At 38.0% G+C, this 14,539-nt stretch overlaps 2 protein-coding genes across 2 annotated transcripts in view; both read right to left on the bottom strand.

Moving 5' to 3' along the window:
- ttyh2 (tweety family member 2) overlaps positions 1 to 3,647 on the bottom strand; it is a gene marked incomplete at its 3' end in the record, with an annotated part of 73,999 nt that extends 70,352 nt beyond the window's left edge. Inside the window, exon 1 of the mRNA XM_079260388.1 lies at positions 3,312 to 3,647. Within this exon, the coding sequence (XP_079116514.1) occupies positions 3,312 to 3,440 (129 nt within the window). The 5' untranslated portion in view covers positions 3,441 to 3,647. The remainder of the gene's footprint in view (positions 1 to 3,311) is intronic.
- A 4,432-nt stretch (positions 3,648 to 8,079) lies between these two features.
- On the bottom strand, positions 8,080 to 9,262 carry rpl38 (ribosomal protein L38; the record flags this gene model as incomplete). Its single annotated transcript, XM_079261121.1, has 4 exons — positions 9,209 to 9,262; positions 8,992 to 9,018; positions 8,385 to 8,445; positions 8,080 to 8,207 (listed from the first exon to the last, which is right to left on the bottom strand). The coding sequence occupies exons 2-4, from the start codon at positions 8,992 to 8,994 to the stop codon at positions 8,080 to 8,082; spliced, it is 192 nt and encodes a 63-aa protein (XP_079117247.1). The 5' UTR covers positions 8,995 to 9,018; positions 9,209 to 9,262.
- Positions 9,263 to 14,539: the final 5,277 nt, after the last annotated feature.

The following is a 14,539-nucleotide window of genomic DNA, read 5'->3' as shown; positions in this document are numbered from 1 at the left end:
ATTAAACAGTTTACTGGCCAATTCTGGCTTGTAAATTCCATCTATAGCATCCACTCCGAGTATAACTCACAGTATTATTCATAACAAGAATAAGTGCAAGAATGTCAAAGATCAGTGCAACACCGCTGTTCCAAGGATTTTTCATTCAGAAGATCCAAATTAAATTTAGCAGCTTGAAGTAAGTACATAAGAAATTATGCTTTAAACAGCCTCATATCAACTCAAACATGCTATTATGACATGTATCAACAACATAAAGGGAAAAGCCTTGATATATATCTGAGAAAGACAGGCGACACCGTCCAAGTCTGCTTCTTGTTCCAGCAAAGGCAGCAGGAGAAAAAAAATCCTCCGATCAAAGAAGTTGACAGGGAATTCCTACCTCACACTCGCTGACTGGGTTTAGTTGACGGTTTTCTCTGGAAGAGGTGATTCTCACCTGCTGAGAGACACCATCCTCCCCCTCCTACACCACGTAGCTCTGACTGTTCATCTACAAGCCGACTGAGAACTGAAGCTGGCAGCATGAAGGAGAAAAAAAGCCTTATACCATGAGTTTTAATGTCGGCGCATCCTAAATCCAATCAGATTGAGCTTATGTTTAATAGTTTCTACAAAAAGACATCAGGGCTGAAGCTGGTATGAAGGAGGAAGGTGGAAAGGGAAGGCCATGGGAGCAAATTTGTCAATATTTTAGTGCCTTAGTTTTAGTCACTGGAAACAAAACCATTGAGAAAAAAACTATACTATTAAAGCATCTCTTTGTTTTTCTTTCTATAAGTTTGATGTTGTATTTTTATATGGTGTTATTATTTTATTTTTTTAAAAATGGATAATGACTTCAAGTTCAATGGTCAACAAGAAGGAATGTGTAAAAACAACTCAACAACTTGCAGAAAATACTGCAACTTAGCCAAATCACTGAGAACAAAACGTGCACTTTGAGCAGGAGGACTTCTTCTCCATTCTTACAATATCTCACTTGTCAGCTTTGCTTTCAAAACTCCAGCAGCCTGATCAATATTTATCAGACTAGGACAACATTTTCCAGTGCTTCCCAGTGGTGTCGTGCTGTTACTCTTCCCACTGGGGGGTGTCAGAAGTGGGTCGTCAAGGGCCCACCGGTTTTCGATGCATCCCTTTTCCAACACACCGGGCTTGGACGGATTCATTGGCAAATGAAGTTCTGCACAATAACAAGTTCATCTGAGTGAGGCGTTTTGAAGCAGAGATACATGGAAAACCTGCCGGATCGAGGACCAGAGCTGGACACACCAGCCATGCTGACGCAAAATGTAAAAACAAAGTTCCAAATGCGTTTTATAGATCTGGAATACGTCTTAACTTCTTGTATGGCACCTTCAGCAACCGTCACAGTTTGTTTGCTTTCGGCATTAAAAAATTCTGCACAAATTTCATAAACTTCAGTCAAAGTTAAACGTATTTACGTAACGATTGAGGGGGTTGTTGATTCAAAAGCCTAACTCAGGGCGCAACTGGGATCTTCCAAGATTTATAATCATGAGACAATCAAAATGTTCATTTTAACATACTGATTTGTAGCTGGAATACATACGTTTTGGACTGATTAGCGTCCGATGATAGATAGCTAAAGATGGATTTTAGTGCATGTAGACAATCCACAGGAGGGACTCATACTGACTGATTACGTCTGGTTTTATTAGGCTCATTTGATCGGGTGCTGGTTTCTACACAACAGTTCCAAGATGGGTCCAAGGAAGAAAAATAAAACCACCTAGTCAAAGCAGCAATAAATGCTTCTTTTTCTTAAAAATACGTCAAATTAAATATAGTTAAACTTGGCCTGGAGGATCGCATCAAAGAAAACTAATTCGTCTGATCTACTGGTTCTATTAGTTTTCACCACTTTGTTTTTCAAAATCACAATGAAGTTAACTTAACCAGAATCTATCTGGATTGAATATCCAAACCTGTTTTCATGAACTGGTGCCTTGTAAATAAAATGTAATTGACCCTAACTGATCACATGGTGAACATATTGCTAAAAAAAAAAGTTGCAAAACGTTGTCCAAAGTGTGCTTAAAGGCATATCCAACTCAAACCCGTTGGTGGTGCTTCAGCAATGAAGAGGCATTAATTTCAAGAGTTCTTCATTTGTAAAAAAAAAAAAAAACTCTACCTCTCCACCAAGTTTCAAATCAGTCTGGTAGGTTTTGTTCAATCCTGCAGAAAATCACAGAGTCAGTGTGACAAACAGCAGATGTCCTGGTTGAGGTTCAGTGAGCTGCACGCTGACAAAAAACCAAACACTGATTTGGTCATTTCCTGTTGCTTTGTCATTAAAACATTCCTCCAAGCAAGCAAGCTTCGGTTTTTAGCTGCATCTCAACTTTGAACTGAATCTGAAAATAAAAAATGTTTTGGTTTGTTTTGAGCTAAAAAAAAAAAAGATGCAAATCAATTTCCTTATTATTTTACAACAAAAGTTAATTATTTGCACATCGTTGCTTCTTTGCAAAGGTCACCGAAGCGAGACCTTAACATTAAAATGCAGCAGCGAGTTAACAGGAGGATCATTTCTTGTCCAAACTCAAACCGATCTGCAAACCTGCAAAAATTAACACCAAAACATTTTCACATTTATGGGATTCATAATGTTCACAAGGTGGTCTTTAGTCATCCAAAAGTTGACCCTCAACTCAAATGAAAGCTGTGTTTCACAGTCATGCCACTGCCTCTGGAGTTCGATGAGAAACCTCTTTGACTCGTGGTCCTCTCCCTGCCTCTTAAGTATTTACAAAGACAGTGGATTTGTCACACTTATAAATAAAAGAAATAGAAAGATGCTGCCAGACTAAAGTGGAAAGCAGTTTCAGATATGCATGCTCTGCTTCCACTGACAAACTGAATATATGCTGTTCCCAGACAGAAGCATCAGTGGTGTAATATTGCAGAGAATTAATGTGACAGCACTTATCAACCATTACTGATCTGTAAAACCAAAGCAAGGCATAAATGACACATTATTCAAGGTTGGTGCCACTTAAATGGACTGAAAGACATTCAGATACTTTATGGGACACTTTTTCCATCAATGATGCAAAATGCAACCTGAATCTTAAAGCAGCAGGGATGGATATTTAAGGGTACAAGTAGGAGGGAGACACACACATTAGTGTTAACAATATAAAAGAAGATTCTTATAAAGAGAAACAATAGTGCCATAAACTGAAGTGTGGCACCCTGCAGGCATGTTGTGCCCCAGTTTTATGCAGCCATTAACTGAGCTTGTTATAAAGCTCCTTCCATCCCATCTCCCCTCCACTGACCTGCTGGTAGTTCTCATCTCCAGGCTGGAAGCTTTTGTCAATGGCCTGAAATCTCAGGTTAATGTGAGGGAAATTATGAAGCCAGTAAGTCCACCAGGGCGCAATGTAATCCACCCGAGCCAAAGACATCCCTGCCCGGAGAAAAAAGTTGGGTCGCAGCCTCAATAAGCCTCTCAGTCCTGAAGCGGGCGGTGTGGTCCGCTGCCGGAGATCTTAATCAAGTCTCACATCAAACAAAGGCAACGATAAAACATGCTCATGTGTGGAAATTCCCACTCCGCCGCACATGGGGGGGAGAAAAACATAGACCCATAAAAGTCCTCCGCTGACGTAAAACGGGGGTGTCTGGTTTATTTATTTCTTCTCAAAAAGCAAAAGTCACTCTGCTCCCATGTCTTCACGTCTGTGTGCCCACAGATACTATCCGGCCGACAGCTGCTCCAGACGGCGCTGTCAGGAGCGCGGGAGCGCGCGCAGAGAGTAGGAGACACGAGGAGATCCAGACGCGCGCACAGGTTTCTGCCAGACATTTGGAATAATTAATCCGGAAGGGAGATTGAATAAAACGCTTCATTAAACACACACATCAGCTTTCTGATCATCTGTTTTAAATGTCAGTTTTTACTCTTTAACAGTTTTTTATTTTAGTTGTCTTTAGAATTATATTGCACTGCCACCTAGCGGTCAGTGGTGACAATTACAGTCCGCCGTAGCACACCTGGACGCGGACACAGTTCAAGACCTACTCATTAAATGATGAAAACTTGTTTTTATGTCAGAAATAAAGTTTAAGGTCAAAATGTAATTTAGCTTTAAAATTAAACGTTTAAGCTCTTAAAGCTTTACCGGCTGTTCTCCAGCATAATGAACCACTAAAGAACAAAACTTAAAGTGTCTGTTCTGCTTCTGGTTTAACAAGTATTTGTATTTAAAGTCTTCATTATAGTACAACATCATGACAAGTAATAATATTGATCTTTTATCTTGTGTAGCTACCAATCAATTATTCAATCAATATTGTTTGAGATTAAAGAATTATTGTACAAATATATTTAGTTGGACCACATTCATAATAATCTGCGTGATCATTTTACCATAACATTTTACTTTACTAAAATATTCTTTGCAGATTTTAGTTTAAATGTATTTTTTCTTATCTTACATGTTTTTCTTTAAATAACAAAAAGCAATTCAGTGATTTGACTCATCTCAGTTGAGGTGCATTTTGCCATAAATCTGAGAACAAATGCAAGTCTGATGCATTTGTTGACCTTCAGCTACAGGGCCTAGATTCAGCATTATTCACATCGTTTGCTCAGATTAATCTACATAGATATTGTTCAGACACATTGGAAGTATAATCTTCCTAAAGGTTTCTATCCCTAAAACATTAAAATACTGCTGCCTTAAAATTACATTAATTCTTTCAAAGGATAAATATAAAATATTTCTTAAATCTCTACATTAAATTCAAGATATACTAAGGTTATTAATGTGGAATAAATCAAGAAGTTTGACATCTACTGGAAAGCTAAAAGCACATTTGGTTCTCAATTCTGAACCATGTTTCAGCCAGAAAGCTAGCGAGCAGCAATTAATCTGGGAATGACAGCACTGAACAAAGGATTTTTTTTTTCAATTTTATTACAATGATCTGTACATCCTGGATTTACTTCAGTTCCTTCACAGCAAGACCTGCAAAGACAGATATCAGGTTAGAACATTGATGAATACTGACAATCCACACAAAGTATTTTTCCATTTAATCTCACTGAACATTGTCTACATTCATCTTTCAGAAACTGGACAACCCCATCATGTCAGCATGCTTCATTAAATTGTTCTGGAAATCTTCTCTCTGAAACGTGGGAAGTTTCTGTAATTCAGGCAACTTGTTTTTTTGTCTTTAAGTAAATAAAATGTAAGGGCAGAGTGAATGAGTAGTAGCTTCTGGTTTCTCTTTTTCTGTGGCACTCTGAAGGTTATTTCCCAGAAAATTCAGACTGAACAAATTTTTCAAGTTTCAAACTATTGTGGGTGGCTGTGAACAGCAGTTTAGGCTGCAGACAGTGTTCATAAATCAGAACAAAAAGGTAAAAACTGAGCATTACTGGGCAGTTTTTACTTTTTCTCTTTGTACAGGACACTGTTTAAGTGGATTTTGCACATATCAACCTTCATTCAGTTCATACCAACACACTAGTAATCTTTCTCTCCTGGGTAAAAAATCAATGATCTACAGCCCAAGTCTTTTTCCAGAGGACGATGCTTGCTTGACGACATGGCGCTGTGTGAAAATCTCCCAGCGTCCTGGCAGAACATGTTCCCTCATTGTGTGAATTTAAGTTTCCACAACAGCCTTGTCGAAGGTGTGTGATGAAATGTGCAACGAGATGCACAAGATGGTGCAGACACTAAAAGATCTTGGCTACTTCAAGACGTGCCCTGTCCTCTCCTCCTGCTGTTGGTGGTCTTTCTTGCAGATGGCTTTCTGTTTCATCTCCAGCATTGTCAAACCAAAAAAACCCTGATCCTTCTAACTAGTTTCTCCTGCTTTTCTGAACTGCCTTTAACAAAAACAAACATCATAGACCGTCTAAGGAAGACACGTGAATAGGTGAATGCTCTCAACTCATAAATGTTGTCATTCTGACCTAAATGATTTTCTCAGATGATCACACTTCAGCAATGCATGTTTATTTGTTAAAACTTCTCACAATTTCCAATACTGACACAATCTTAAATATTTTCTGACTAGTGTATGCCCACCTCTCTTTAACAGAAGTGAACATTTTTCTCAGCATTTCTTCTAAAAGATAATCAAACAGTAGCTATGTGCTTCCACTGTCTGATTCAAGCAACTTCAGATGGTAAACACTCACACTACCCACACAGTGACATTCTGCACACGCACAACAGATCCAACATCTACAAGTTAATACACAAACTCCTGCCCTCGGTGGCCAAAGTCCTTCAAGTGTTTAGAGCAGGGATATGCAACTCGGTCATACGGTCCAGCAGGTTTCCCGTGCATTTCTGCTTCCATACACCTGAATCAAATTAAACAGATCTAACAGCGAATCAGTTTCTGCAAAGACTCAATAATTCAACGTAGCTGTGTAGAAACAAAGATACATGGAAAACCTCCTGGATTGTGGACCCCGTAGGACCGAGTTGAATATCCCTGGTTTAGAGATTCCCTGCTGCAGCACACCTGACACACATAAGACTTAATTAGCAGACTTGTGCAGAGGTTGACGTTTAACTCAGCACTACTTTGCTAATTAGCCAATGATTTGAGTCAGGTGTGTTGCAGAAGGGAAACTCCTAACACTTGCAGGAGTGCGGCTCTCGAGGACCAGAGTTGCTCAGTCCTGCTCTAAAGGATCAGTCACTATGATATTTCCTTATACATAAAGGTAACGGTTACATGATGTTTTTTAATTTGGAATTAAATAATTCAGATTAATAATTCGGTTTACATGAAATGCGTCCTCACTTAATTCCTCTTTAGAGCGTGAGGTTGGGAAGGGTTCTGATTGGACAGAGGGTGCACGTGACGTACAACGTATATTGGAAAGAAAAAGACTCCCGGCTTCTTGTCTTCTCAGTCGTAACTTGTAGAAACTACATAATTACCAGTTTTGCTGCTATTATTATAATAAAGTACGAGCTTAACACGTGCATACTACATTACTTTTTGCAGCAACTGAGAAGGAGAAGACAGAGCACCGAACACGGGAGGCAAAACGCACGTCATTGGGACAGGACAAGGTAATGAGCATGTGCAGAACGACCGGAATTAACTTGGAGCAGAATTAATGTTTACACGACAGGGATTAAATAGTTTGGAATTAAAACGCAAATAAACCAGCCACTTAAATCAGAATTAAGTTTAATTCCGACTAGAAATTAACATTAGGAATTAAGTGTTAACAAGGTCATTTTTCATCTGTTTAAAGCAGAATTATTTTAATTCGGAATTAAAACTCCCATGTAAACATACAAATGTGATTTCTATTATTTGCCATATTTACCATCAGCGTGCTTGGATTTAACTTTAAAAGAACTGCCATTTTCTTTCTTGCAGAAAACAACGAATACAGATAGCCATGTTTCTCAATCCTGGTCCTCAAGTACCACTGCCCTATGTCTTCGTTTCTACTCAAAAACACCTGACTCATTAATAAATCTCACCGAGGTTGTTGCTAGACCCCTAATGAGACACTTAGTTAATTCAGGTGTGTTAAAGTAGGATTATCTCAAATACACAAGGCATACTTTAATTTATTCCTGTTCCAACACACCAGTCAGTGAGGTTCAGCACAATAGCTAGTTATTATGGAAAACCTACAGAATTGTGGATATCAAGAACCAGAGCTTGACACTCCTGATGAAGATGGTTCACTTCTTACTTGGGTTAAACACAATAACTTGCGCTCGGAAGCTAACTTGCTCAGGAGCAGGTTTTGCTCTGGACAAGAATGAATATTGAAAACACTACTTTCTGACTAATCAGGTCTCTGAAAATGAGCGCCGCGTGATATGTCTGGACTCTTAAAAAAAAATTGATCTAAGTTCTGTCTTTTCAAATTGTCCGATTAATATTGTATAATTTGCCAACTCTATAAATTAACAGTGAATGCATGCAAATGTAATGTCATGCAGCATGATGTTTATACAGGCCAAGTACTGATTTCTACACTATGAAAGTGTGTGTTTATCAGTTACAAAGTTGTTTTGCAGTCAAAAAAAAAAAAAGGTTAAACTAACCTGGTGGGAGGGACTGCTTGAGCTTCTCTGCCTTTTCCTTGTCTGTGATGACCAGCGTGTACAGGTACCGGCTGCAGCGCACCTTGAACTTAACATTGTCCTTGTTTTTCTTGATCTTTACGGCTGAGAAAAGAACATATGTTAACTAAAGATTCCTTGACATGCTTCTATAGAAATAAATGTATAATTTTCATGTAAACCACTAAACTGTGATTTTCAACGGTTATTTGCTTATAAAACAAATTGTTTGCTTTCCTGCAAACATGATACATAAAGAAAATGTATAGATATTTAACTCACACTTGGCATCCTTCCTCCTGGCTGTCAGCAGGAAATCTTTGATTTCTTCTATCTTGCGAGGCTACAAGAACATAGACTGTTAGCATTTAACAAATAAATAAAGATAAGCTGCGAGCAAATGAGTTGTTGTTAGTGGACCGGTGGAACTGAAGTTTCTGTCAACAGGCAAAACTCAGCACTTGGTCCATCATTATTCTTGCAAGAGTGTGAATGCATCAAGGGCACAAGCAGCCAGTGATGTTTGGACGTCTTGCCTCTGGCAAAACGTACTTATTAAAAATGGCCAGCTTTAGCTCAAGTGTGAAACCATGGCAAGAAATCTTAATGCACTGCAACTGCAAATATAAGTCGTATTCAGTAGTATCCAGGTTAAATAGCAAAACAAATGTGCTTTTCAGCGTGTAGTTTGTAGCCGGGTGGCTCGTGTGAGCGTCATCGAGCTAATGCTAATAGCCATTGCTATTAGCATTAGCACGCTTTTCAGGCCTCTTCTTGCCGAGTCATTTTAAATTCTTCCAGTTTTCTGTACGTTTGTTAGCACTATATATAACGATAAAGACCATGGGCATTTAGTCATTAATGAGTTTAAATGAGAAACAACGCTCACCATGCTGCCGTGTCAGCGGACTGATAGCTGCGGAGGGAGAAAGATGGGAGTCAATTTATACTTGATAAAACGTTTAGAAATAAAATATGTATAACATGTTATTTCATTTGAATAAAACAACAATTGAGCAGAGCCGTGTTTGTGTGTTTATTATAGAAAAAGAGGATGGATGATGATTGTAATAGTAACGATCATTGTAGGAGAATAGCGAACTCACTCAGTCGGCCAATGAGGGGATGAAAAGGGGCGGTACTTCCGGTTTGCAGAAAATTTATAGTCAACTACGGCAAGTGGCGAGAGACAATGTTCATATAGCAACATGATTTATTACGATTGCGCAGACAAATACTTATGTATGTCTATGTTTCAATTGAAAGTTGACATGGCGAACAGTGAAACCGCAATGTGATACTGATCTGTACTTCAATAATATTGGACAGGAATATTATGTCTTTATTGCAATATTTTCTGGGTTTTTCACTCAAATTTAATTGAATGTAAATCAGTGTCTGACTTCACAGAAAGAAGAGACACAAACATGGACACATTAAATTCTCAGTTTTTGCCTCAAAGGCTGCTGGAATTATATATGTCTCTTAAAAATGTTTAACTTCTCATTCAAGTTAACTTCTCATTTCCTGTTTTAAACAGACTGGCGAGGAGTTCAGGAGGAACTCATTCACAAATGAGCTATTGTTTCAGAAATAACATATTCCATAGACAATCATTTACTGAGAAACAGTTATGCAAATTAATCAATTTATAAAATAAAAACAAAGGGATATTCTAATATTTGCCTAAATAATGTTAGAGGTTTTTCTACAAGTAATTTGCTCAAACCCTACAGCAAATTAAGGATTTGGTACATCTGAAAAAAAATATATATATATATTTATTTCTCAGTTGAGCACACATTTTATTCATTTAGCATTTTCTTGACCAGAGCACTCATCATACAAAACATAATGCAATGAAGATTCTTGTGCCAGTAAAGAATATTAAGTAGGAGACTGTTCATTACCAAGGTTTTTTTTTTTTGTTTTTTTTTTTTTTAATTATTATTATTTTGGTTAGACTTCATTCACAATTATGTCTTTGAAAAAGCACATCCAGTGAATTTTCCATAAGAACAGATGGATACGGTTGTGTATTCATCTCTTGCATTGCACAGTGGTCTCTGAATAGAAACATGGAGCCACAATGCTTCTGCCAGACGATACCTTAGTTGCTCCTAGATACTGACGACCTTTGCAGGTCAGATTGACATCTGTGTCATGGATTGCTTTCATAGTGATGCATGTTGTCCTTTACTGAGGTGCATTCAGGAGCAGAATCAAGTTCTAATACTCATGTTTGTTCTCCTTTCCAAGCCTTCCAAGCTGCTCACATAAAGTCAAATTAAAACTTTGTCTCAGCTGGTTTTGGAATTTGCAAACAAGATATGAGGACAGGAATCAGCAGTGCATTTTCTTTTATTTCCTGGAAGTGCATTTTTAATAAAAGCATTGGGTCTCCAATGTCTTCTTTTTAATCTTCTTACATTTGTTCTTAAAGGTGAAGTGTGTTACAAAAATAAAAGGTCAATAAAAAAGCCACTTTAAAGGGGACTACAGTATATTGGGAGTAGTGTGGACATTCAGACAGAGCCATGGAAACCAAACACCAAAAGACTTAATCAGAAAACAATAATAAAGAAATCTGAAATCTGTTTGCACTCATTTCTCAAGTGACCCACTTGATTATGAATAATAACTTAGAGAGATTCAAATCACATTTAAGCAGTTTTCTGAACAAATGGATGATTAATTACTCCTGATGTGGGACAACAAGCCTGCAGTCTCGTCAAATGAGCGCTTCAGGGCAAACATCCACATGCTGTTGTGTCAAAGGGAAGAGATACAAGTAGAATCATTTTCTTTACATAGTCTTAAGTGTCTTCTATAGTTTATAAAGCAAAGTGCTACCTGCTGTGGCCTCCTTTAAAGATTCAGTGTGCAAATGGAGCAAGTGGTGCTGAAATAAAATCCTCCAGGTGTGTCTGATAGTTGATAATTGTTTTTCTTTTTTTTTTTACCCAGGCAGCTAGGGTATAATATTAATTTCATAATAAAACTAGTCTATTTAAGAGCATTACACCATTGTCATAAACTTTAATCATCAAAAACCATATTCAGCCGGTGGATCTGGAGCAGGGACAAAACCAGAACTGTGTGGACTACAATATTAATCATCCACACTTTTCTGTTTCCAGAGAGGTTTATTTGGTGACCTCAAGGGTTTTAAACCAAATTTAAATGAGGTCAACAAATCTTTTCTGTGTCTACATTTAACAGAAACTACAGAGGACGACACTCTTGTGGATTTGTGTATCGGCTTGAGTAATTACAGTGAGGATAAAGAAAATATAAAATCTTAACAGATAAAACTATAATTTTTTTATCCAATAAAGGCCATCAGTGAGTCTATCCTCAGCCAATGCTTCTGCACCCACACCTGTGCTTCACCTCTCAACCAGTCTTTGTTTAATCCAGCTTTATTCAAAGCATTTTTATTCCCTCTCTTTTTATTCTATCACTTTTGATTACTTTTAAACATTTCACTTGTTTGTTTTCAACGTTTTCTGCACCTTGCTGTAATGTTTTTATGTAAAGCACTTTGAATTGTCTTTTATATGAAACGTGCTATACAGATAAACTTGCCTTGCTCTGCTTTGCCTTGTCTTGCCTGATCTTTCCTTGCCTTTCATATGATTCTACACCCTGAATTTTGTTGTAATTAGATGCTTTTTATCTTTTCAAATGGATCACATTTAAGCAGCTTGTGTCACTGCTTCAGGTTTAATCTAAAAGCCAATGTCGGGCTGACTCTGGGTGAGGCAGCTCTGCTGTGCAGAGAAAGAAGATAAGCAGGCAAATGAAGCTCTATTTAATCCAATTAAAATAGTCCTTTTTTGTTATCATAGTTTACATGCTTTAAAAGAAGTCTTGCCTGCTCTGCTTCCATCTAGCTGTTTATCTGCTCTATTTAGTCTTTTTTCTTTCTCGCGGACCAAAGACAATATGGGATGGATTTTATCCCAGATGACGGCTCTGCATGGACAGACATCTTATGCTTATACAATGGTCCAGGAGCAAGCTTTGAACCTTTATTTACAGGGTTGATTTTAAGATTGAGGGAGATTGGATGGATCACAAATAAACACAAATTTTTTTTTTCTGCAGAACAGTTTGCTTTGAATATTCTGACAGGCTTTTCTTCATTTCCAGACTGACGGGAAATCAGGGTTGCTCATTGTAAAAAGCAAAAGCGATTCTTTTCAGACACCTCTGATACTTACACACATTATATCCTCACGCTGACTTATGAGTTCAATTATCTTTTACAGTCCAAACAGATAAATCCAAAGGGAGCCAGAGTAATAAGCCTTTAAGTATATAAATGTTCACACTGAGGAAATTCTCATCTATTATCTCCACAAACTGACAAAAAATAAATCAATGTACTGTTGCAGCGGGAGAGCTCAGTTAATAGGCCGATCCTGCTACACAGTGAGGTACGCTTGGTGGGAGGCAGTTTACTTTATTTCTTATGTTTATGTTTGGCAGTGTAATTTATTATGCATATATATATTCGGTTAGAGAAAGTTAGACCAGAAAGGAGCAATGCAGTAAATGTAGAAAGGTCTCCTATAGATGTCTGGTCTAGAACCGAGTTCATTAAATGGCTGAATACTGGCTTCAAGTTTCAAATACATTGATTTTTGTCAATAATTTACACCAGGATTTCTGCACAAGCCAAACAAGGTTGAGTGGCATCTCCCATCTGTTTCCCTGGAGATCCACTTTTACATTCATAAAGACAGGAAACGCCAGAGCAAGGCCTTTTTAATTAACCTGCTTGCTTCTCTGTCTGCTCATGTTCGCAGGCCGTACCCCCTGTGCATGTACTGCTGGACGCGTCTCACTCAGGGTTTTAAATTTTCAGCAGCCTCATGCCTGTCAAAGCTAAAGATGATGTGCGTTTTGTTTCAGTGGAGGATTTCTCAGAAAGAGCTCAGTGGTTCGAGCGCAGGTTAATCACAAGACTTGGTTTTCGTCCCATCACGCCTCGTTGTCTGAGCACTTGTTCATGGTCTGAACCTATTTTCATCAAGGTACAGGGATACAAAACAAACTGTTTATCTCAGCAGGGCTGAGATTTCCTCTCTGTTGGGAAAATGACAGTCTTTGGTGTAGCAGTGGAAAGGAGCGAGAAGACACGGCTTTAATAAAAACATCCACACTCAGTTCTTACAAATAATAAAGATGACCTTGAATACTATAGAACTGCTCCAAAGGTATATATGAGTATACAGATACAGTATATACGGACGTAAGAAAAAGAAATTAGATTCTTTATTTTAAAGGTAGAGTATGCAAGATTTTCAATATTTTCAAAATAAATAAATTAAAAAGATGACTACAATCATAATTAGTTTTTTAAACATGTATGTTCCAGTCTGTCCATATTTGATGTGTTATTAAATTACAAGTTTAATTAATGACAAAGACCCTTCTTGAATGTTTTCTGACCAGTAAAAAAAAAGTACTTTTTTTCCACCAGTAGGGGGAGTATAAGCCCATTTATTGCAGAGCGGCTCTGAGCTACAGCTCACAAGCAATTCCTGCCCTCATTGGAGCTGGCAAGGAGGAGGGGTGAGGGGTGAGTTTTGCTCATTACTGCCAACCTGTGGTTGTTTGTGGAGGTAGCAGTTTTGTGGTTTTGCTCATGACCTGGTGGTTGCCACCTGGTGGTGGAAAGAATCGGCTTGAAATCTTACATACTCTTACATACTCTGCCTTTAAAGTTTTGTTTTTTGTGTTCACTTCTTAGTTGGCCTTTTGCTCGCCTCAACTTGGCTCCTTAAAAACTTGGCTGAGGTTTTTCAGGGAGGTAATTTGAGCCTTAAATGTGACGTCTACAGAATGCAGGCCGCTGATTGGCCTGGGAGTGATTACACTGGATCACTCATGAGAGCAGCTCCTTGACAAGAACTCACCAAACTCTCCTGCACTGTTCCGGAGTTTTGTTTCGTTGTCTGCAACATTATCAGGCTCTCTTCTTTAACCTTGAGTCTAAAAACCACAGGACAGGGATGTTTACTGTTGCCACAACATCCTCTTTTATTGGGTCTTGTTTGTGTTCATGTTGCATCTAAATCATGTAAGAACCAGTTGAGAAGAGTTTATTGATGTTTACAGATAATTACTTTTACACTGTTCTATTTTTCTGTTGTTTGGTTGACTCATTAACTTTATTTGTTGTTTGTTTATTCAGATTTTTTTTCTTAACTTTACTGTTATGACATCCTCTGACATTCTAGTTGAGGCCTGCAGAGCCTGAGATGTAGCGCGTGATTTCTTTTCCGTTCTGCAGGTTTTCTCAGCATTGCAGTAAGATCTAAGGGCTGGGGATGTTCAGTCCTGACAAATTTTGTAACTTTCTTCATTTTTTTCATGTGAATATATTTGCAAATGGCCTTAAAATTATAGTTGTTTCCAAAATGACC

Source organism: Telmatherina bonti (assembly GCF_933228915.1).
Source record: "Telmatherina bonti genome assembly, chromosome: 21".
Taxonomy (NCBI): Eukaryota; Metazoa; Chordata; class Actinopteri; order Atheriniformes; family Telmatherinidae; genus Telmatherina; species Telmatherina bonti.
The sequence above is the reverse complement of the archived record's forward strand: the minus strand, read 5'-3'. Positions and strand labels throughout refer to the sequence as shown.